We start from the raw sequence: 24,128 nt of genomic DNA, 5'->3' as shown, positions 1-24,128 counted from the left end.
GCATAGCTTCTTAATGTGTATGTGCCACTTACACCTATTTCTTAAAATTAAAAACTTGCTTCTGTCATAATCCTGGGTTTTGTAACCAGCATTTTAAGTTTTAGCCTTTGTTGTTGTTTGAATATTACCTTTTTACCTCCGCTCCAGTTGTGTTTTCATTCTGATTTAGTATTAATAGTTTTCTTTGTTAGTTATTCTCAAGTTTTTCTTCTACTGTATGCTCCTGGTGTTTTTGAGAATCTTCTGTGTTTTGGTTTGGCTTTTTGTATATTAGTTTTGTTTAGTTTCCTTTAGAACTTATTATATCCTCTGTAGTTTCTCTTTATAATGTAGTTCATCAACTTGATTTTATTATTCCAAGTTACCTTCTTTTATGATCCCTTTTTGTTTCCTACTCTTGTCCCTGTATCTGTCTTGTCGCTTTGTGCCCTCTGTGAAATGCTTTCACAGTCTTGCCCCGCCTTACCTCTCTGAGCTTCTTCATCCCCACACACCCTGTTGGTCTCTCAGGTCAGCTGACCAGCTGCTCCTGGAGGTACCGAGATCCAGGAGGAAGCTCAGAGGGGACAGGGCCTTTTCTATCGTGGGTCCTAAATTATGGAATAATTTGCCCTTGCACGTTAGAGAGGCCCCTTCACTGTCCACTTTTAAATCGCGTCTTAAAACCCACTTTTATTCTTTGGCTTTTAACCTCAGTGACACTTAATTTTCTCTTGTAATGAAATTAGTTATTTAATTAATTATTTTGCTTTTATTTTATGTTGCTTTTATTTATATCTTGTGTAATTTTATTATACGGTTCCAATGTACAGCACTTTGTGTGGTTGTTTTAAAGTGCTTTATAAATAAGGGTGATGATGATGATGATGATGATGCCCTGGTTGTTTGTTTCCCTATTTAGTTGTGTCCATTGTTTTCCCATTCAGTCATATCTCCCTTCCTGTTTGCTGCATGTGTGTGTTTGTTTTAGTTCATGCTTTAATTTGATAGTGTCATGTGCTTGATATTGAGTTTTGCTTTGCCTTGCCCCGTCTAATCCTGATTTGCTCCCTGCTGTCTCATCTGTATTTATCGTGTTCCAGCATCATAGCTTTATTGGATCACATTGGTCATTTGAGGCTCAACACTGTCCTCTAGTGGACCAACGAATACTCAAGAGGCACTCTAACAGAGGGTTGACATATGGGGCTGTCTCCAAAAACAGGTGTAGATATTACAGCAGTAATTACTACAGATAACACTCTCTGGTAAACATTAGCTCTACACAATAACATACACTCACTAACTGAAATATAGTATGTGAAGCAATGCTTTTACACTCTTCGCTGTTACAATGTTGCTACTCTTGCACTGACAGTAGTAACAAAGTATCAGAACTAGAGATGGCATGATACCACTTTTTTATGTCCAATACCGATACCGATATCATAAATTTGGATATCTGCCGATACCGATATGAATCCGATATAGTGTATTTTTTAATCAATAAAACTGGTTTTAATATCTTGCTGCATTTTGTATAAGTTCATACTCAAGTTTAAATAAACAACAACACTAAAGCTATTCTGTTATACCTGTATGCAAAAAATACACTGCGCCCAAAACATTTCATAGTTCAGCAACACTGATCAATCTAATAAACTTAAACCTACTCCATCCTTCCTATTGTGGTATTTTAAAGAGTACTTAGCAGAAATATTAAGCAACCCAACTAATAGGGTTGCAAACTCCCAGCAAAAAAAAATAGGGAACCCCCCACCCTCCACCTGATGATGCTTAATCGATGTAATCAACTTTAATTTGATGCAGGGTGAAAAAAAAATGCACAGAAATAAATTATTTTTCAAGGATAATTAAATAGATTCAGCATCTTTCTTCTACAGAATTGCAGAATTCACAGATGGTACCTTCCCAAAGGAAAAAGTACTATAGCTTACTAGGGTATATTAGACTTAACAGTTACTATATACAGTAATGGACTTCTATGCATTTCACATCAGATTAAAACTTTGGGTGTAAGATTCAGATAATTATTTATTAAAAGCTAGATATTTTAAATGAGAATAAGAAAGAAAAGTATGTCTTTGTGCCCCTTTTCCCTGTTCATGCCCTATCGGCCCCCCTGGCTAAACTTTGCTAGATCCGCCCCTGCACAGTTACCAGCCGTCAGCTACGTAGAAAAGGATCCTGGTGTAGAAAGTAATATTAAATAAATTCTAACAACAGCTTATCAAGGTTAAACGTGCTGCTGTTGTTCAGCCGCTGGTTTCCTCTTTCTGGTGCAAAGTGGGCCAAAAACAAATAAGAAAGATTGACTCACGACAGAAAAGCCGATCAGCTGATCATTAATCAGTTTCATGATTGAAGTAGCAGCAGGGGAGGGAGGGAGAGAGAGGCAGTTGCTCCATATATCGGTTGTTAAGATTAACGTGGGTATGCTTTACAAACATTCAGAGATGAACTTACACACTTGCTTTACTTCTCTCTGGGATAACTTCCTCGGAGTTGAAATGCTGGTTTGAGGCTACAAATACACACACGTGATGCATACTGCTCTGACGTGCTACGGTTATGAGCCGAGTTACACCGTGTCGCAAGTTTTGTGAGGTGCTTTTTTGATATTTAATGGATCGATTACATTTTTTATTTCTCGCCGATATCCGATCCAGTAATTTAGGTCAGTATCAGACCGATACCGATACGTAATATCAGATCGGTCCATCTCTAATCAGAACAGCTGAATTTACTCTGAATGGAAATAATTAAACACAAAGCTGAGAAGGTAAACTTACTAGCTTCATAAATAATAGTCTGACTCTGACTGCAAGTCTGACAAACTGCAACATCTGATTAAGCTCCCAATTGTATAGCAAAGGAGGGGGCAAAGGACATATACAAGTCCTGATTTGTACCTGGTTGCATGTATGGATTGATAACCTAAGTCATTAAATATCCATCCATACATCCTCTTCCGCTTATCCAGCTCAGGGTCATAGGGGTGCTGGTGCTATCCCAGCTGTAATAGGGTGGACAGCATAGTACAACATGGACAGGTCACCAGCTTATTGCAGATCTAACACGCATTATTAAGGATGGTGGAAATGTGAATTAAAAGAATATGTTGAAAATGAAAATGATGAAGTTTGAAAGGTGGGAGAGCTCCTAAAATATCATTAATTGCCAACATTACCAATGTTATGTCAGTATAATAAATATAATGAACGAATAAACACACACTCTCTGGTCAGTCGTCATTACTTTAAGTGAACAGATTTAATTACAATTCTGGAAACAAGAAATCACTTACTCAGAGAGGACAGTCTTACATCGAGACTTGAAATCAGTTATTTGAGTTACACAGGAGGCAACAGGTTACAGGTATATAGCTGTCATTTTTCATACAGTAAATAACAAAAAGTACATGTATTGGTTTTCTTTGAAGTTTATTTGGATTTAATCTGCAAAAGAACAAAAAGTTAAATAAAATAAGAACAAAACAATAATCAGTTTGATAAAGTTTCTAGTGAAATCAACTGTTTGTGTGGCTGTGATTGTAATGCCGGTGAAGCAAAATCACCCTTTTCTGTCCCCCTCACACATCATCTGGATCATTCTGGTCATTCAGGAAGTCCTCTCCATAGTCAATGACTTTTTTCAGTGCACACAGTATCAGTGAATCCATGTTGTCATTCGTCTCGATTTCTTTGTGGTAGTTCTTCACGAGGAAGATGCAGTTCAGTGGAATACCCAGGTCCACGTTCACTGTGTCCATCTAAGTTTATACAATATTACATTTAAAAAAAACCTTGAATTATTTGTACTGATTCCAGCTGAGGTTTCTCTAAAAATATACTAAAATGTACAGCTGATTTACAGATGTTGCATTCATGTGTAAACTGTCTACAAGCTCGTGAATGTTACTTCTTTGAACATACCAGCTTATTCAAGTGCTTGCTCTTGTAGGCGTTCTGTATGTCTTTTTTGACTTCAGGACAGGCTTCATCAATTCTAGTGATGACAGCTATTTGTGGGATCCCTGCCAATACAGAAACCAATGCAATCATTTTATCTCATGTTTTTCGAGTATTTGAAATTAAGACATAATAAATGCACTTAAAACAACATCTGCTCTCACCTTTGTCACGAGCTGCTAGTCTGACTTCTTTCATCTTCCTCCGGGTTTCATCATCGATTATGCTCAGTTTGTCGGCTGGAATGACTAAAACCAGAATGTGGACTTTGTCATCTAAAGTAGGAGAACTGTTGTAGTCAGGATCCGTTTCAAACAAGGGACATTTGGGGTTGAACTGGGGAAAAAAAGCAAAATCACTTAAACCTTTTTGCATGATACTGTTTAACAGATTGCGTCTGAATAAAGATGTCATACCCTGTAACCTTCTTTTACATGTCCACTCATGGCAAGTTTGATGTCTTCCACAAGAATTCCTCTCTCAGTGCCCCTCTCAAGCCCCATGGTGTCATTGAATGCAAAAGCATAAACATTTTCTGGATTTCCTTTATGAATTTTATATGTCCTGTACTGTGAATGTAAAAAATAGTGTTTATAATGTCATATACTAAAGACCCTAAACAGTTTTCTGAATAATTTACACACTAGTTGTACGGACTTTTTTCACTCTTTTTATAGTTTATTGTGTACAAAGCAGTTACCACTGCAGTGCGCTCCTGTAGTCCTAGAAAACCTCAAAGGAAATGAGTGTGTTTTCATGCAAGCCTCTAACAGCAACTATGATAAGAATAGATACATCCTCATACATACTGCATTAGTGAAACTGACACCAAAGGCTGCCGCTGCCAAAGCTCGAGCTGCGATTTTGCCTCTTAAAGTACTGTCCACAGAGTTGATGAAGCTGGACTTTCCAGCACCTGGTGGTCCATAAAGCATAATTCTGAGATGTTGGACATCTTTGTGAGGCTTGTAATCTCTGACAAGTTGCAGGTCTCGCTCTCTTTCACTGTTCATTTAGAAAATTACAATAGGATTCAGTTTACACTTACAGTTTACACAACAGTGTTATGAACACACACAAAATAATAAAACAAACAAAACACTTGAGGGGTGTACAACCAAGCCAGACTGACATAGTCAGGTTTGAATTGTCTTGTCTGATAATACCAAAAACCAGAGTCAGAGAAAATTAGCATTGTGATGGTGGCTATTATTGATAACTCGGGCTTTTTGCCAAAGTGTGTGATGCTATATAAAAGGGGCATTTGACATGTCATCTAGCTCATAGACCTGACTATTGGAGACATAAGAGCAAAAGGTGCTGTTGATCTATAATGAAAATGATTAATCTTTTGAAATCATAATTCAACACATTTCTCTGCTAACACTTTTCTTCAGTGGAGGATTAAATCTTTGTATTGATACATTTACACATTATCTGCTGCAATCTGTTCTGACATTAACATCTAATGGCAAACCTCTAAATCACATAAGCTTTGTCAAAGCTTTATTAATTTTATTGATGGATTCTCTGTGATAAATATCCAAATAAACCATACAGTGTTCTAATCTGTTTTCTGCTACAGTGGTCCCGTGCTATAACGCGGTTCACCTTTTCGTTTTTGTGCAATTTTGCATGCTTTTTTTGTTTGTTTGTTTACAACGTATTGTGTTCTGTGAACTGATTGGCTTAGACCATTGTCAATCAATCTGGTCCCGTGTGTCGTCCCAGTACAGAATGCATTCAGCTTGCCAAATTTACATAAATCTTCGATCGCTAGCAGTGTGACTCTGAAGTGCTGTACTGTATGTTTGTAAGTTTTCTCTCCAACATTGTCAACGAAATGTTTCGCACTGTCAAAGGCACCTGTGGTAGCACCCAAAAGGCAGAGTACGATGCTACCATCGCATAAAAAGTTGGACTTCTGGACAAAGGAAGGTAGAAGTTAATGTATTTTTCGGACCATAAGTCACACCAGATTATAAGGTGCGAAACAAAACAGATAAGTCAAACTTTACTCAACTCAATCTTCTTGCTTCCTCTACTTCTGTACCATTGATTCATTAATGTTGAATTCTCTCGCAGCTACTCTATTCCCATGTTCTGGACCTGAAAACAGGGTTTGATCTTTGGTTTCATTCTATAATACTGGACTTATTTTTCTATGAAGGTTTGAACTTTGAGAGTGTTTAAACAAGAGAGAAAAGTGTGAAAATGTTCATGCCTGTCTGAGAAAAGTGTATAAAATGTGTAGTGAGGGTGTAGAAAGCCTTAAAGCATCTATAATTGTAAAAAAATAAGATGAGAATTTCTGCATCACCATGTAAAAGCATGAAAATTATTATTATTGTAGTAGTTGGGGGAGTCTCCTAGTGTGTGTGAGTATAGTGGCAGACGTTTCATGCTGCTAGTGTGTCTGTTCCGAGAGAAACCATTCCGACGTAACGGGCTGGTACCGACGCATACGCATCCCCCCACATGTATGTACGGGCGGAGTAGAGCCGTGGAGACCTGGCCTGTATGGTCTTATGTTGCTAATGTCAAATAAAGGTCTTTTGTTCGATTTAACTGACTGGCCTCGAGTTATTCAGCTCCCACAACAACATGCTCGGTGGACCTGTTAGCCGCTCCTTCCTCACCAGACTGCTGTTATAACAGGTCGAAACAGATCAATTTCGTGATATAAAAATTGTGACTCTGGGATTAACACAGAGTTGGTGAAATGAAAGAGTTATTTTTTAATAATTCTAGTACACCTCTCTAAGGAACCACACCCTTAATACTCACCTCCATGGTATGCTCCTCTCGTCTTCCTCTAACACTGTAAAGTGAAATGTAAATTGTATGAGTCACACTGGAAGGGCAACGTTTTAAATTAGTCACGCATCATCATGTGTTAAGGCTGTTACACACTGAACGCGTTGCGCTTTTGAGGAAAATTCCTCCTCAATAAACGGACTGTAAAAACTAAAAATGAAGCCGACGTCAAACGATGCCGAGCTGAGAAAAGTAAGAACCTAAGAAAACAGCAGCAGGGAGAATGGTTGGATCCAGGAGCTGAAGCTGTGTGTTCGTACATAGTTCAGGATGTCAGTGGGGCAGTTTGAGGTGTTGTTGGCAGAGTTGGGACCAGATCTCAGGAGGCAGGAAATCATTTTACAGAGCCGACTGAACCAAAGCATCGTGTAACTGTGTGTCTGATGTAAATAATATCACGTGACTATTTCCATCTGGTTGTGTTTTCAGTACGAGTGCCATGTGAGTTAAGAGCTGCCAAACGCAGTGGGTTTGTTGTTCAGATCTTCTTTATTTGGATTCAAGAAATCAGAAGAATCGCTTGGTCTGAAAAAAAGAATGCAGCGATTTATTCGGGGTTTCAGTAACGTGGCTCTGCCTCTAATCAATCTCACCTTGCCCAAAGTTCAACTACTGAAAGTTTTTTTTTCTAAACTTCTTGGAGTTCTGCAGCTCAAACGGTCAGTGTGAACAGCTGCATAAAGAACAGATGAGTCCGAAAAATATTTGTAAACTAGGAAACATTTGCACAGATTTTACGCGTCCGGTGTGTAAAAGCCTCTTGTTTTGTCTTCAGGTTTGAATTTTGTATCATATTTTAAATATCTTACGAGGAGGTGAAACGGGACGTGCTGGGCGTTTAACTGCAATTAAAATATGACAATTTACAAACATGTTAGCAACACTTTATATATTCAGTTCAGTTATATTGGATTTTCCAGTCAAATGAAATGTTTGCCACTTTCAAATCAAAGGACATTATGGTAACTGTTCTGTTGTAAAATAATTTTGCAACAAATTCAGATCAAGATCACTGGAGTCTGCAGCATTTCCTCATTTCAAAACTATTTGTTAAGTCAAGCCAGTTTTATTTGTGTAGCTCAATGTTACATATTAAATCCCCGAGGGCTGAACAAACCGTGTTAAGGGCAAATCAACAAAGAAAAAGAAGGAAGAAGAAAGTCACGAATAATGACTTACACTGAAAAAGTTTCATGACTTTTTGTTACCAACTACCTGTAAATAAAACAAACGGAAAAGAAAAGTAAACTCTTTAAATTCTTCTTGAAATTAAATTATTTTAACTTGACACATCTGAACCAAATGTGAGATGACTTAATCCGCTAAATTTAATAATTTAATAACTGGATTTCCTGCATTGGATTATTAACACAATGTTACCATACCTGAATGTCCAATTTGGCTGTGAAGTTGGTGTGTCTTGGTTGTTGTTCACACTGATGTAGATGATGTATGAGTTTGGATTTTAAATTGTTGTTTCACTTTCTCTTTGGGTCATGTGACTTCTATTATTCTTTCTATCGGATGGCAGTCTACTCTAGTTGTAGCTACATAGCTTCTTAACTTGTAGGTAAAGTTAAATGATTCTGTTCACCTGCACCTTGTGTCTTTTCCCCTGATTACCTCGAGTGCATTTAAACCCTCAGTTTTCTTTAGTTCTCTGTCATGTTGTACTGTTTGTCTGCCTCAGTGATTTTGTCTCCTGTTTTTTTCAGCCACCTGGATTTGCTGCTTGCGCTGTAAAATGGTAAATGGCCTGTATTTGTATAGCACTTTACATAGTCCCTAAGGACCCCAAAGTGCTTTGCACTACATTCAGTCATTCACACAGGGTGATGGCAAGCTATATTGTAGCCACAGCTGCCCTGGGGCGCACTGACAGAGGCGAGGCTGCCGGACACTTTGTTGTATTTGATACAAATACAACAAAAACAGTTGCATTGTAGCAGCTGGAAGCAGTTGGAAACAGGATGTGCTGGGATGGTAGGGTGTGCTTGTGTAACTAAAGCGGGGTGTGACTAATCTTACATGGGACTGAGATTTAAAGATTTTTAATCACAATTTTTTTTTACATTGGTTTGTTTTTTATTTTCTTGCTAGCAACTTCTCCAGCTTTCGAAAACACACATTCACACGGGAATAAGGCGTTTCAAAGAATCTCATGTAGCAGTATCGATTGCTTCAAGCAGTCACGTGATTCAGACATGAGTAGACGTGAGGAGACATCACAGGCCAAGTGTTTGTTTGTCTGCCCTCCGGCATTGAAGTAAGCTTTGAAGCAGTGGTTCAAGGAAAATACCAGTTGGAGTTGGAGGCTTGTATTGGAGCATCGGTGTCATATGTCCATTGCTACTAATCCCCCCTAAACAAGGATAGCTTCATAGACATGTTGTAGTTCATGACTATAACAAATAATTACCAAGTTGAATACAATGACTGTTTTTAAATGTAGGTCTTTCTGAAAGTGAAAGAAGTAGGTGAGCGTGAGTTGTTTATACATCAGTGAAATCCAGCCACTGCGCCAACTTGTTCTACAGGTAGTACAGGACACACATTCATTAGCAGAGACACGCAAAGCCCAGCCAAGTCTAGCTGTTCCTTGTTTCAAAGCACTTTTTATAAAGTGCTTTAAAACAATGTGCTGGCTAAAATGCTCATCATTAAGCTCACAATAGAAATTCAAATTCATTAATAATAATTGAACAAAAATTAAAAGTCAACTCTCTCACTGTGGCCAATGAAAGAAGGTGGGCTTTAAATAGTTACTTAAAAAACGTCAGTGCAGAAGCATGTGTAATATGCAAAGGCAGAGAATTCCACAACTTAGCTGACGTTTGTGACTAGGAGGATGAGTGCACCTGTAAGAGCTCAGAGAGTGGGGCAAGGTCATTTAAAGACTTAAAAACAAACTACAAAATGTTAACGTGAAGTCTAGAAGACTGTGTGTGACCAATTGTCTACGGTAAATAAAAAAGAAAACACTGGCTTTCACCACAGCACTGAATTGCTTATCTAGGTTAAAATCACTGTCCATTTTGACACCCAGGTTAGTGACAAAATGTTTTGTATTGTGTAAGAGGGCCCAGATCTAAAGGAGGAGACCCACCAGTAATATCAGGACCGAAGACCATGAGGGCCATCCAACTTTTACTTTATCAAGACATTTAAGGTTTTTCTAGTTTAACGGGCATATACACCTGACTGTTACCAGCATAAAAGTGGGAAGCACATTTGTGCTTTTTAAACACGGAGCACAGGGGAAGAAGATTTAATAAAAACAGCAGGGGCCCAAGGATTGAGCCCTGAGGTATTCAACATGACAAGGAGAACATGATGACTTAAAACTACAAAATGTTCTTTCAGCCAGGCAGGACTTACACCAATTCAGGGTAGTGCCATTAATACGTGCAAAATGTTCCAAACAAAATATCAGAACAATGTGACCCTCTGTAGCAAAGGCTATTAATCTAGTAAAACTAGGATCACATCATTCCAACCGCCTGTAGCTAAAAGAATGTCATTAAACACCCTTAGTAGTACAGGTTCTGTCCTATGAAAATTTTTTAAACCAGACTAAAATCCCTTAAAAACATATTATAATATATAGTATAGACTCTTTTTTTTCCCCAAAATGTTTGAAATAAGGTAGCTTGGAGATTGCTCTAAAATTGGACAGCATGGTGGGAGCCAGGCTGGCCTTTCTAATTAGAGGTTGCGTTATAAAACAAAATAATGACAATAAAATTGTATTTATATAGCACCTTTCTAGACAGAGTCACAAAGTGCTGCACATAAGCCTACAGTCTTTTGGGGTTACAGTCAAGGACCAGCTGCTGTTACTAACAAGAACTGGCCCCAAAGCAGAAATCACCTCTTTTAAATAGTCAGGGTGGGACTGCATCTGTGGGGGAACCTGAGGACTTCTGTTGACCAACAACCTCATATAAAAAGGTAAAGTCACAGGCTTAATAAACTGATAAAAGGCAGCAGCGCAGGGAACAGAGGATGATGGGTAAATGGCATAGGGTAATATCTGAGTTCTCATATTAGCCACCTTATCCACAAAGACATTTGAAAAGTTTTCACATGCTTCAAATAAAGATTCATTGCAGTCTGTGGAAAATCAACAACAGCATCTAAAGTATTAAACAACAAATATGAGGCTTATTGCAGTTGCAGAGACACAGCCCTATGGAAGCATTTGGCAGCTTACAAAACCTGCCAACTTTTTTTTTTTTAAAATAAAACTGCAAAAAGATATAACACAGCTATAAAATAGTTGTGTTATATCTGTTATAAGCCTCTTTAGAGTTTCTCAGCAGTATCTCATTTTAAATGTCCTTAATTTTTGTTGCAAACAATCCAACACATTTCAAACACTAAAGTTACTGGGGGGGAAATCACATGCTATACACATGCTTAAATTCTAGCTTCAAAGATTTGCCATCTAAAGATGTATTTGTGTCTCTAGAACTCAACATATTCTTCAACTTGGCAACTTACACTACACGTTGGTAAGGTTTTCTTAATACATTAATTTTTCATATAAGGATATAATATAAATGGAAGCAGAAAACATTTATCAGGGAATCACCCAACATGCTTTTGATTCATGTTATAGCAGATGCAATATAACCCATTATCTCTGGAACGTGGTTCAGTGCTGTCCCATTGTAATAATGTACGGTCAGAGACATAATATAATGACACGGTAATGGAGAACTGTATTTATCACTGCCACACTTTAGGCACACACCATCACTGGCAAGTAGAAATATGAAATTCTTATAAGTACGACATAGTAATATAAACAAAATATAAATAAAAATTAGTTAAAGAACTCTTTCAATCATTCAGGTAAAAAAACAAAACAAGAAAATATCATCTTAACTGTGAAACAGAGGCAGATAATACAATATGGTATAAACCCACAATCATAGTTAAATGTGATGAAATTGTCATTGTTATATCGACACTGCCCTCTAGTAGATGAAAGAATACACTTAAATACATGTGAGACGTGGGTTCACATATGTGGTTGTTTGCAAAGAAAAGCGTAGATATTACAGTAGTTATTACAACAGACAACAAGCTCTACACAATAACAACAATCAACTCATTACATTAACTGAAACAGTCTGTAAAGCAATGTTATTACACTGTTTACTGCAACAATGTTGCGACTCTCACACTGGCAGTAGTAACAAAGTATCAGCCTGGCTGAACTTATTTTGAATAGAAACAATTTAACACAAAGCTGAGAAGGTAAACTTACCGGTTTCATGAGTAACAGTCTGACTATGGTTGGAAAGCCAGACATATTTGTGTACAGTATCCAACCAACATCTCACGTTCCTAGCATTTCTTTCTGAGTTTGAGATGTCCTGTACTGTAAATTTACTTATAGTTCATCTACAAAGCATTTAACACTGCATTGCACTCCTGTAGTTCTAGAAAATCTTGTATTAAATGTGTTTTTCATGCAAGCCTCTAACAGCAACTGTAATAATAAGAAATGCGTCCTCGGGGCTTACTTACTGCAATGGTGAATCTGTCACCTGAGGCTGTTGCTGCCAAAGCTCGAGCTACAATTTTGGCTCAGCTTCAGGTCTCGCTCTTCCGCAGTTCATAAAGAAATTTGCAATAGAATTTACCACTTAGAGTTTACACAACAAGGTTATGAACAAACAGGAAATAACACAACAAACAAACACAGGTAATATAAAATTGTGACTCTAGGATTAACAGAGAGTTGGTGAAATTAAAGGGTTAGTCTTAATAATTCTAGTACACCTCTCTAAGGAACCACACCCTTAATACTCATCCCCATGGTATGCTCCTCTCTTCTACCTCTAACACTGTAAAGTGAAAATGTTAATTGTATGAGTCACACTGGAAGGGTAACATTTTAAATTAATATTTTTTAAATATTATCTGTCAAGGCTGTTACACACTGAACATATTGCGTTTTTGAGGAAAATTCCTCCTCAATAAACGCACTGTGAAAACTAAACATGAAGTCAACGTCAAACGATGACGAGCTGAGAAAAGTAAGAACCTAAGAAAACAGCAGCAGGGAGAATTTCATGGTTGCATCCAGGAGCTGAAGCTGTGTGATCGTAAATAGTTCAGGATGTCAGTGGGGCAGTTTGAGGTGTTGTTGACAGAGTTGGGACCAGATCTGAGGAGGCAGGAAATCATTTCACAGAGCCGACTGAACCAGAGCATCTTTTAACTGTGTGTCAAAGGTAAATAGTATCACGAGACCATTTCCATAGTTGTGTATTCAGTATGGGTGCCATGTGAGCTGCCAAATGCAGTGGCCTGGTTGGTCAGATCTTTTTAATCGAATCCGAAAAAGTCGACTAATCTTGGTTAATGTTTTTTTTTTTTTAAATGCCGCATTTTACCCAGGATTTCAGTAAAGTTGCTCTGCCTCTAATCAATCCCACCTCGCCCAAAGTTCCATTACAGAAACTTTTTTTCCAAACTTCCTGGAATTCTTCAGCTCGAACAGTTAGTGTGAACAGCTGCATAAAGAATAGATAAGTCAGTAAAATATTCTTTGCGCAGGATTATTTGCACGGATTTTACGCGTCCAGTGTGCAAAAGCCTTTAATTTTGTCTTCATGATTAAATATTTTGTACCATATTTTAAACATCTTACAAAGAGGTGAAGCAGGACTTACTGAGGGATTTCCTGCAGGTGGACGGGGGGGGTGTACATGCAAAAAAGACAATGTAGGAAGTAATTTGATTTTTTCCTCACATCAAATGAAATGTTAAATTAGCCACTTTCAAATCTAAGTTAATTATGATAACTATTCCATTATAAAATAATTTTGCAAAGATTTATAAGTGTCCAGAATTCCCTTATTATTTCAAAACTGTTTGTCAAGTAAGCTAGTTTTGTTTTTTTAGCTCAATATTACACATAAAGCCCAGCTGGCTTCACAAATATGACAATGTATTAATTGCAAATCTTTTACAGTAAAAAAAAGATTATAAAAAACCCCCCCAAAACATCCTACTCAGATTTGATGTGTTTTGGGTGATTTTTAGATCCTTTGTCTTAAACACCACTCTCTGCAATTGGATCTTGGACTTCCTAACTGACAGACCCCAGTTTGTCTCTATATGAAATAAAACCTCCACAGACTGAGTACAGGATCGCCGCAGGGCTGTGTGCTTAGTCCACTGCTGTTCACCCTGCTAACACACGACTGTACTGCACAGTGCAGCTTAAATCACATCATCAAGTTTGCAGATGACACAACAGTTGTGGGTCTCATCACCAACAATAATGTCTGAATACAGAGAGGAGTAACTCTTAAATTGATTGGCTTTTCAACAAGTCATACATTTGATATTTTAGTTACATTTCACTTGTTAAGAGGTAGCGCTATGCCTGTTCCAATCGACCATCAGCTTAGAAAGTAAACTTTGAAGGATGAAAGATTAACCTGATTTGGACTTGTATATCTGGATGCTTGTATGGGTTTATAACCTCAGTCATAAAAGATCCATCCATCTATTCTCTTCTGCTTATCCAACTCAGGGTCAGAGGGCTAGAGCCAGCTAACACATTACATTAAGGATGGCTTTAGAAAATAAATGTGACTTAAAAGCAAACCTTAAAAATGAAATGATGAGCTGAAAATAACTTTATGTGTTATGTATTCTGATTATTTTTTGTGAAATTACTTAACTGAACACACTGGAGTTATAAAATTCCTGAAATATCATTAACTGCTAACATTCTCAATGTTTTGTCATTATTTAAAATGTAGTTCACGAATAAACACACACTCTCTGGTTCATCTTCATTATTTTAAGTGAACAGATTTAATTACAGTTCTGGAAACAAGAAATCACTGATTCACAGAGGACAGTCTTACATCGAGGATTGAAATTATTTATTTGAATTACACACCAGACAACAGGTTACAGGCATATGTGTCATTTTTCCTACAGTTAACATTTTAAATATAAATAGCAAAAAATACATGTATTAATTTCCTGTAAAGGTTGGAAATAAGAACAAGACAAAAAACTGTATGATAGCGTTTCTGATTAAATTAACTCTTTGCGTGACTGTGATTGTAATGATAGCAAAGCAAAATCACCTGAAGAGTAACTGAACATTTTCATTTTCTATCCTCCTCACACACTGATTACAGGTCAGGATCATTCTGGTCATTCAGGTAGTCCTCTCCATAGTCAATGATCTTTTTCAGTACACTCAGTATCAGTGAATCCACATCGTTATCCGTCTCAATCTCTGTGTGGTAGTTCTTCACGAGGAAGATGCAGTTCAGTGGAATACCCAGGTTCATGCTTGCTGTTTGCATCTAAGTTTAAACAATATTACATTTTAAAAACTGAAATCGTATTGTTGCAGCAGTGACATAATTATAAATTACATATTGAATTATTTGTACTGATTCCAGCTGAGGTTTCTGTACAAATATACTAAAATGTACAGCTGAATTACAGATGTTACATTCATGTGTAAACTGTCTACAAATGCATGAAAGTTACTTCCTGGAACATACCAGCTGATTCAAATACTTGCTCCTGTAGGCGTTCTTTATGTCTTTTTTGACTTCAGGACAGGCTTCATCAATTCTAGTGATGAGAGCTATTTGTGGGATCCCTGCCAATACAGAAACCAATGCAATCATTTTATCCCATGTTTTTCGAGTATTTCAAATTGTGACATCATACATGTAGAACAACATCTGCTCTCACCTTTGTCACGAGCTGCTGCTCTGACATCTTTCATCTTCCTCACAGTTATATCATCGATTATGCTCACTGAGTCAGCACGAATGACTAAAACCAGAATGTGGGCTTTGTCATCTAAAGTGGAGGAGCTTCTGTAGTTAGGATCCGTTTCAGATAAGGGACATTTGGGATTGAACTGGGGAAGAAAAAAAATCAAAATCACTGGAACCTTTTTGCATGATACAGTTTATGTATCAGACTGTGTACAAGCATCTGAATAAAGATTTCATACCCTGTAACCTTCTTTTACATGTCCATTCATGGCAAGTTTGATGTCTTCCACATGAATTCCTCCCTTAGCGCTCCTCTCAAGGCCCATGGTGTCAGTGAAGACAAAAGAGTAAAACGTTTCTGGCTTTTCTCTCTGAATTTTATATGTTGTGCACTGTAAATAACAAAATGTTTAGCTGTTACAGTGCCATGTACTAAAGTTCTCAGAGAACAGTTTTCTGAATAATTTACATACTACTTGTAGCTTACATACTACAATGTAGCTTGCCATCACCAGTGTGTGAATGTGTGTGTGAATGGGTGGATGACTGAATGTGTAAAAGCGCTTTGGGGTCCTTAGGGACCAAGTAAAGCACTATACAAATACAGGCCATTTACCATTTCACTTATAGTTCAATGTCTAAAGAGCAGTTAACACTGCAGTGCACCCCTGTAGTCCTAAAAAAAACTTCAAAGGAAATGAGTGTGTTTTCATGCATGCATCTAATAGCAATTGTGATAAGAATAGATACATCCTCATACATACTGCAATGGTGAAACTGTCACCAGAGTTTGCCGCTGCCAAAGCTCGAGTTGCGATTTTGCCTCTTAAAGTACTGTCGACAGAGTTGATGAAGCTGGACTTTCCAGCACCTGGTGGTCCATAAAGCAGAATTCTGAGATGCTGGACATCTTTGTGAGGCTTGTAATCTCTGACAAGCTGCAGGTCTCGCTCTCTTTCACTGTCCCTTCAGAAAATTACAATAGGATTTAGTGTGCACTTACAGTTTAACATTATACAACAGTAATATGAACAAACATAAATTAAAACAATAAACAAACAAAACCCTTCAAGGGGTGTATTACTGAGACAGACTGACATTTGTTTTCTATTACCCTCAACTTTAGCAGTATGAAATTACCAAGTAAGGATTTCTGCATCACCATGTGAAACTAGTGTGACACCCACAGATGGTTTTAAACTAAGAATCTGAACATTAAACATACGTTAACACAATGATCAAACAAAGAGATCCATTTTTTGATATAAAAATTGTGACTCTGGGATTAGCACAGCATTGGTAAAAATTAAAGGGTTATTGTTAATAATTTAAGTACACATCTCTAAGGAACCACACCCTTAATACTCACCCCCATGGTATGCTCCTTGCTTCTACGTCTAACACTGTAAAGTGAAAATGTTAATTGTATGAGTCAAACTGGAAGGGCAATTACACATCATTATGTGTTAAGGCTGTTACACACTGAACACGTTGCATTTTTGAGGAAAATTCCTCCTCAACAAACGGACTGTGAAAACTAAAAATGAAGCCGACGACAAACAATGCCGAGCTGAGAAAAGTAGGCAAAACAGCAGCAGGAAGAATTTAACGGTTGGATCCAGGAGCTGAAACTGTGTGTTCGTACATAGTTCAGGATGTCAGTGGGGCAGTTTGAGGTGTAGTTGGCAGAGTTGGGACCAGATCTGAGGAGGCAGGAGATCATTTCACAGAGCCGACTGAACCAGATCATCGTGTAACTGTGTGTCCAAGATAAATAATATCACGTGACTATTTCCATCTGTGTATTCAGTGCGAGTGCCATGTGAGTTAGGTATTTGGATTCGAAAAATAGGACAAAGAATGAATTCCACTGTTTACCCGGGATTTCAGTAAAGTTGCTCTGCCTCTAATCAATCCCACTTCATCTAAAGTTCCATTACTGAAACGTTTTTTAAAAAAACTTCCTGGAATTCTTCAGCTCAAACGGTCAGTGTGAACAGCTGCATAAAGAACAGATGAGTCCGAAAAATATTTGTTACCCAGGAAATATTTGCACAGATTTTACTTGTCCAGTGTGTAAAAGCCTCAAGTTTTGTCTTTAGGACTAAATAATTTTGTATCATAATTTAAATATCTTACGAGAAGATGATGAACGATTTCCTGCAATTGAAGTTTGACAAAGTAAAAACATGTTAGCAACACTTTTGCATATTCTGGGCAGTTATTATTTTTTTCTTCAAGTCAAATGAAATGTTACTTTTTGCCACTTTCAAATCAAAGGACATCATGGTAACTGTTCCACTATAAAATAATTTAACATCTATAACAAATTCAGATCAAGATCACTCGAGTCTGCAGCATTTCATTATTTCTAAACTGTTAAGTCAAGTCAAGCTAGTTTTATTCCTGTAGCTCAATATTACATGTGAAAGCCTTGAGGGCTTCACAAGTATGAAAATATATATGGCAAAGGGTGGCAAGAAAACCACCAACAATGAATATGATATGAAAAAAAAACTGCTTACCCCAAAAGATATTTTTAATTTTCTCCATGTTTTTTTTGTCATCAACTAATTGTGAAATAAACAGAAAAGACAGTAAATTAAAAAACAGTAAATTCTTTAAAGTCTTCGTTTAACTTGACACATCTGATCAGTCAATGTAATAATTTAATAACTGGATTTCTTCCATTGAATCATTAACACAGTGTTACCATACCTGAATATCCAATTGTGCTGTGATGTTGGTGTGTCTTGGGTTTGTTTCAGCTGATGAATTTGCGTGACTTTCCAGTATGAGTTTGGATTTATAAATGCTGTTTCACTTTCTCTTTGAGCCATGTGACTTCTGTTATTCTCTCTGTCTGATGGCAGTCTAATCTATTTGTAGCTGCATAGCTTCTTAGTTTGTATGCGTCAACATCTAACATCTATTTCTTAAAATCAAAAACTTGCTTTTATCATAATCCTGGGATTTTACCCAGCTTTTCCAGTTTTAGCCTTTTTACCTCCACTCTGTTGGGATTTAGTATTCATAGTGGTCTTCTGCTGTATGTTCCCTGTGCCTAGTCTGTGTTTCTTTTAGGTTTCCCATGTTTAGTCAGTTTTTGTCTTAGTTTTTACTTTGGTCTGTCCAGTTTGTATCTTAGTCAGTGAGTAGGCTTCCTGTTTTATTTTGACAGTGTCTCGTCTTATGTACTTTACAATAATAATAGTAATAATAATAATAATAATTATAACTTTATTTATAAAGCACTTTCAAACAAAGTGCTGAACAGCTATTATGTTCAGCAGTTTAGTCCCCTCTTGCTCATTCATTGATTCTGTTGACCCGTGCCTTGTTTTCTCCAGCTGTGTCTCTGAGTCTGAGTTTAAGCTCTGAGTTTTTCTTAGTCCTTTATCATGTTGTACTGTTTGTCTGCCTCAGCTGTTTCCACATGGGGTCCCTGCTTTGGGTTACTTTTGTATTAATGGTTCTAATTCCCCCAAACCATTACAGCTTTAAAGACATGCTGTAGTTAATGGCTACAACAAATAATTACCATGTTTAATACAATGACTTATTTTAAATGTAGGTCTTTCACTAATGAAAAGTGAAAGAAATATCTAAATAGTTGTTTATAGGTCACTGAATTCCAGCCAGCTTGTTCTACAGGTAGTACAGGACACACATTCACGAGCAGAGATACACCAAGCCCACTTTATTTATATGGTGCTTTGAAGTTCTGACTAAAGTGCTTAACATTAAGAACACAATACAAATGAAAACAAGGCTTATTGCAGCTGCAGACACAACCCTATAGAAGTGGCTAACAAAACCATGGAGTTAAGCTATGTTTGAACCAAGACTGCAAACAGATATAACAAAACTCGAACATAAAAAAGAAAGGTAACACCTTCTTTAGAATTTCTCGGCCCTATCTCATATTAAATGTTCTTGTTTTTCCTTGCAAACAGACACATTTCTAGCACTGTAAAGCCACTGGGGGAAGACAAATCACTCAAACCCCTTGTTTAAATAACAAAATCTTGTATTTTTTGATGTAATTGTTCCTCTTGGAACGCAACAATTTCTTCTTTGCAACTCACACTACATGTCTGCAGTGTTTTGTTAGTGGATTTCTTCTTCACTAGTTTTGCGCTCCTTGCTCCAATTTCCCAAGTTTATGCACTGCGTAGTTTTCCCTAGTACATAAACTTGGGAACACAGAGCAAGGAGCGCAAAACTATTCTTGGCTCCTGTGTTTCCCTGATTTTGTATTTCATGCCTTGTACCAACACAAAGCAGCTACCTGAACGCTACTTCAACAGAGGTCAGTTATCTTGTATTTCTTGTACTTATCTTGTACTTATACTTTAGCCCCTTTGAAAAAGAGAGTTTCAAATCAGAAGTACTTGGCTCCCAGGTATATTTCTCAAACACGCACTTTAAGCTGACAACTCATAAGCTGGAGAGGGAATGGCGTATCACAAATTTAGATGATCATCATTTAGCCTGAAGAAATAGTTTGCTGCCTTATAAGAAAGCCCTCCGTGAAGCTAGAACATTTTACTATTCATTATTGAGGAAATAAGAACAGTCCCAGGTTTCTCTTCAGAACTCTAGCCAGGCTGACAAAAAGTCAGAGCACTGTTGAGCCAACCATTCTTTTAATGTTAACTAGTAATGACTTCATGAGAACTTCTTCACAAACAGAATTTTAACCATTAGAGAGAAAATTACTCATAATCGTCTCACAGATGTAACCTTATCTACAGCTACTTTCAGTACGATTGATATTCATTTAGAGTTTTTTTCTCCAATTGATCTTTCTGAGTTAACTTCAATAATTACTTCCTCCAAACCATCAACGTGTCTTTTAGAGCCCATTCCTACAAGAATGCTCAAAGAAGTCCTGCCATTAATTAATTCTTCGATCTTAAATCTGATCAACCTATCTCTAATAATCGGCTATGTACCACAGGCCTTCAAGGTGGCTGTAGTTAAGCCTTTACTTAAAAAGCCATCTCTAGACCCAGCTTAGCTAATTATAGGCCAGTCTCCAACCTTCCTTTCATATCAAAAATCCTTGAAAGAGTAGTTGTCAAACAGCTAACAGATCATCTGCAGAGGAATGGCTTATTTGAAGAGTTGCAGTCAGGTTTCAGAGCTCATCACAGCACAGAAACAGCTTTAGTGAATGTTACAAATGATCTTCTTATGGCCTCTGACAGTGGACTCATCTCTGTGCTTGTCCTGCTAGACCTCAGTGCAGCGTTTGATACTGTCGACCATAATATCCTATTAGAGCGATTAGAACATGCTGTAGGTATTACAGGTACTGCGCTGCAGTGGTTTGTATCATATCTATCTAACAGACTCCAATTTGTACATGTAAATGGAGAGTCGTCTTCACACACTAAGGTTAATTATGGTGTTCCACAGGGTTCAGTGCTAGAAAGTTTAAACCAGATAGCACACACCAGAAATATGGTATCTAACCAGATTCTTACTCTGGATGGCATTACCTTGGCCTCCAGTAACACTGTGAGGAACACTGGAGTCATTTTTGACCAGGATATGCCCATCAATGCACATATTAAACCAACATGTGGGACTGCTGCAATATCTCTGAAATTAGAAATCCTGTATCAGAATGATGCTAAAAACTAGTTCCTGCATTTATTACTTCCAGGCTGGACTGCTGTAATTCGTTATTATCAGGATGTCCAAAAAACTCCCTAAAAAGCCTTCAGTTAATCCAAAATGCTGTAGCAAAAGTACTGACAGGGACTAGAAAGAGACAACATATTTCTCCTGTGTTGGCCTATCTTCATTGGCTCCCTGTTAAATTCAGAATTGAATTCAAAATCCTGCTCCTCACATACAAGGTCTTGAATAATCGGGCCCCATCTTATCTTAATGACCTTGTAGTACCATTAGAGCACTTCGCTCTCGCACTGCAGGCTTACTTGTTGTTCCTAGAGTATTTAAAAGTAGAATGGGAGGCAGAGCCTTCAGTTTTCAGGCCCCTCTTCTGTGGAACCAGCTTCCAGTTTGGATTCAGGAGACAGACACTATCTCTACTTCTAAGATTAGGCTTAAAACTTTCCTTTTTGCTAAAGCATATAGTTAGGGCTGGACCAGGTGATCATGATCCTGATCCTCACTTAGTTATGCTGCAATAGGCTGCTGGGGATTCCCATGATGTATTGCGTATTTCTTCTTCAGTCACCTTTCTCACTCAGTATGTGTTAATAGACCTCTCTGCATTTAATCATACTTGTTATTAATCTCTGTCTCTCTTCCACAGCATGTCTTTATCCTGTCTTCCTTCTCTCACCCCAGCTGGTCACGACAGATGTCCACCCCTCCCTGATCCTGGTTCTGCTGGAGGTTTCTTCCTGTTAAAAGGGAGTTTTTCCTTCCGACGGTCCTCAAAGTGCTTGCTCATAGGGGGTCATATGATTGTTTTTCTCGGTATGTTTTATTGTAGGGTCTACCTTATAATATAAAATGCCTTGAGGTAACTGTTGTTGTGATTCAGTGCTGTATAAATAAAATTGAATTGAATTGAATTGAATTGAATTGAATCAATATAGTGTGGGTATCCCATGAGAGGAATCTGTTGAGAATTGCATGTCAACCATCAAGGATGATTGACAAGGATGATTGCTAATACATGCTAAAGGACTGCGATAATGTCATACTGGAGGTTTTTCTATTTGGGTACATATTTCCTTTCATTTTTCAGCAATCTTGCAGCATCTGGTGATGAAACTCTGCACATATAGTGTAAGTAACCTGAAAGAGAAATCAACTGAGAATTTAATGTCAAATAATTCATTTTTAATATGATGGCAATATATTCCATTGACCTTGTTGAATATGAGTATAACTGTCATTTCTTAATATATATGAATCTTTCTTTCATTTCTCTGGAACCCTGTAGGAGTTTGAGTTAAAACTATGCATGCATTCAAGTTCAAATTAAATATAATTTACCACAGAAACACTTCTTTGGGTTCCTACAAGTAAGACATTTTGTAAATTCCCTTAAATTTCCAGCCAATCAACCAGTTTTGAATCCTGTTGAAAGCTTTCTTCTTAAATTTAATGAGGAAATAATCACAAAAAAGAAATTTATCTCTCTTTGTTATGGGAAATTATTGTCTTTGAATTTTGTAACCACTGATAAGGCCAGGGTTCGGTGGGAAACCGACCTCGAAGTTCAGCTTAGTGCAGAAGCATGGTCCAAAACTTTTCGATCTGCCAAGAAATTGTTTTCCTGTAACAGACTCCAGGAAAGCCATTACAGAATTTTACATAGACTCCAGCGTACGCCAGAGTTTCTAAATAAAATTCATCCTCAGATTTCTCCTCTTTGTGTAAAGTGCAATACGGATGTCTTCTGTACAGATGCTTTTGTTAGGTAAACTTTTACATTTAGCGAGGCGATGTGTACTGTTTCAATGGATTCAGAGACAGCCCCCCACTGTTACACAATGGTACAGAGAAATGTTCAAGGTGCTGCCAATGGAGCGCCTCAGTGCCATCATAAAGGGCAATTGTAATGCATTCTGTAGGATATGGCAGCCTTTGATTGATCACCTACCTCGTGACCTTGCTGTGCTATTACATAAAGGGGGATCACATTTTGTTTTTAAACACAATAATTAATGTCTGTATTCCCTTTTTTTCTCTCCCCTTTTTTTTCTTTTTTATTTCCCTTGACTTCAAATGTGAAACGTTGTACATATTTTGACCCAGACATGTATATCTGTAACTCATGTACCTGTATTTGGTTTTTTTTCTTCTCTTTTTCTTATTTGTATTTGGCTGTGCTGATTTGTTGCTGTTTGTGTTGTTCCAAAAAATCAATAAATCATTGTTTTAAAAAAAAAAAAAACTATGCATGCATGTAAAGTACGTGAGCAAAAAAGTGCCTCTACTGAGAATTTTGTGTCAACTATCAAAGATGATTTATTTTATGCATTTTTGATGTGATATCGTCATATTGGATTGAGCATTTTGAATGTCTCCAAAATGATGCAGTGGGTGGAGATATAACTCTGCATATATAATCTGGGTGTCCCACAAGAGAAATTAGTTGACTTCAACTGCTAGTCAACTAGCAAGGATGCTGCAGAGTAGGGGTGACGCAGTGAGCTCACAGGGTGGCGCGGAGGCGGGGAAGAGCAGGTGTGCTGAACTGGATTGATGAATGGCAACTCTTTTTATGTCTTGCAGTGAGATGGAGCAGAGGAGAGTGACAGTTGTAGAGGAGTGCCTGCGTCCTGGGCAGAAGCCCGAAACCACAGTAATCACTACTGTGAGTAAAAGCACTGCTAAACGACAAAGCTGAAGTGTCAATCCTTGGGTCCTGTGTCCCATTAGACTTTACTAAAGTAATTATTTAATGTAAAATAAAAACACTAAATATACATTATGTGTGCTTGCACAAAGGGCATTTAGCCTTGGGATTCATGCTTTGTCCAACATGATATATAAAGATTTGGAAGAGACTGAGGTGAAATGGAAAGCTGAACCTCAGAGTGGCTGATGCAAGCATCCCTGCATT

General features: G+C 37.6%; 2 protein-coding genes across 3 annotated transcripts; both read right to left on the bottom strand.

Annotated features, from left to right (window-relative positions):
• Nucleotides 1-3,244: 3,244 nt before the first annotated feature.
• On the bottom strand, nt 3,245-8,236 carry LOC116319207 (interferon-induced protein 44-like). Of its 2 annotated transcripts, XM_031738471.2 has the most exons (10): nt 8,174-8,236; nt 7,968-8,003; nt 7,598-7,630; nt 6,759-6,792; nt 4,781-4,976; nt 4,388-4,540; nt 4,136-4,307; nt 3,936-4,036; nt 3,578-3,772; nt 3,245-3,458 (listed from the first exon to the last, which is right to left on the bottom strand). In XM_031738471.2, the coding sequence occupies exons 2-9, from the start codon at nt 7,981-7,983 to the stop codon at nt 3,593-3,595; spliced, it is 885 nt and encodes a 294-aa protein (XP_031594331.1). In that variant the 5' UTR covers nt 7,984-8,003; nt 8,174-8,236; the 3' UTR covers nt 3,245-3,458; nt 3,578-3,592. The 2 variants fall into 2 exon arrangements, with proteins under 2 accessions (XP_031594331.1, XP_031594330.1); XM_031738470.2 differs by having other exon boundaries at nt 3,245-3,772.
• A 6,408-nt stretch (nt 8,237-14,644) lies between these two features.
• Nucleotides 14,645-18,376, bottom strand: LOC116319213 (interferon-induced protein 44-like). Its single transcript, XM_039607257.1, has 9 exons — nt 18,287-18,376; nt 18,094-18,138; nt 17,708-17,728; nt 16,938-16,971; nt 16,333-16,534; nt 15,808-15,960; nt 15,540-15,711; nt 15,344-15,444; nt 14,645-15,139 (listed from the first exon to the last, which is right to left on the bottom strand). Exons 2-9 carry the CDS (start codon nt 18,119-18,121, stop codon nt 14,963-14,965), a joined length of 888 nt encoding a protein of 295 aa, XP_039463191.1. The 5' UTR covers nt 18,122-18,138; nt 18,287-18,376; the 3' UTR covers nt 14,645-14,962.
• Nucleotides 18,377-24,128: the final 5,752 nt, after the last annotated feature.

This window comes from Oreochromis aureus, linkage group 23, assembly GCF_013358895.1.
Source record: "Oreochromis aureus strain Israel breed Guangdong linkage group 23, ZZ_aureus, whole genome shotgun sequence".
NCBI lineage: Eukaryota > Metazoa > Chordata > Actinopteri > Cichliformes > Cichlidae > Oreochromis > Oreochromis aureus.
This window is presented reverse-complemented; position numbering and strand designations above follow the sequence as displayed.

What these genes read in the sequence shown, in the direction of transcription:
- LOC116319207 (XM_031738470.2), bottom strand. An exon ending in ATGTAAAAGAAGGTTACAGG is followed by an intron (nt 4,308 to 4,387) that starts GTATGACATCTT and finishes TTTTTTCCCCAG; the next exon opens with TTCAACCCCAAATGTCCCTT. An exon ending in ACTAGCAGCTCGTGACAAAG is followed by an intron (nt 4,037 to 4,135) that starts GTGAGAGCAGAT and finishes CTGTATTGGCAG; the next exon opens with GGATCCCACAAATAGCTGTC.
- LOC116319213 (XM_039607257.1), bottom strand. Translation starts at nt 18,121, where the DNA reads ATGGAGAAAATTAAAAATATCTTTTGGG. An exon ending in AAATCGTTCATCATCTTCTC is followed by an intron (nt 16,972 to 17,707) that starts GTAAGATATTTA and finishes TTCACTTTACAG; the next exon opens with TGTTAGACGTAGAAGCAAGG. An exon ending in GTGACAGTTTCACCATTGCA is followed by an intron (nt 15,961 to 16,332) that starts GTATGTATGAGG and finishes TGTTATTTACAG; the next exon opens with TGCACAACATATAAAATTCA.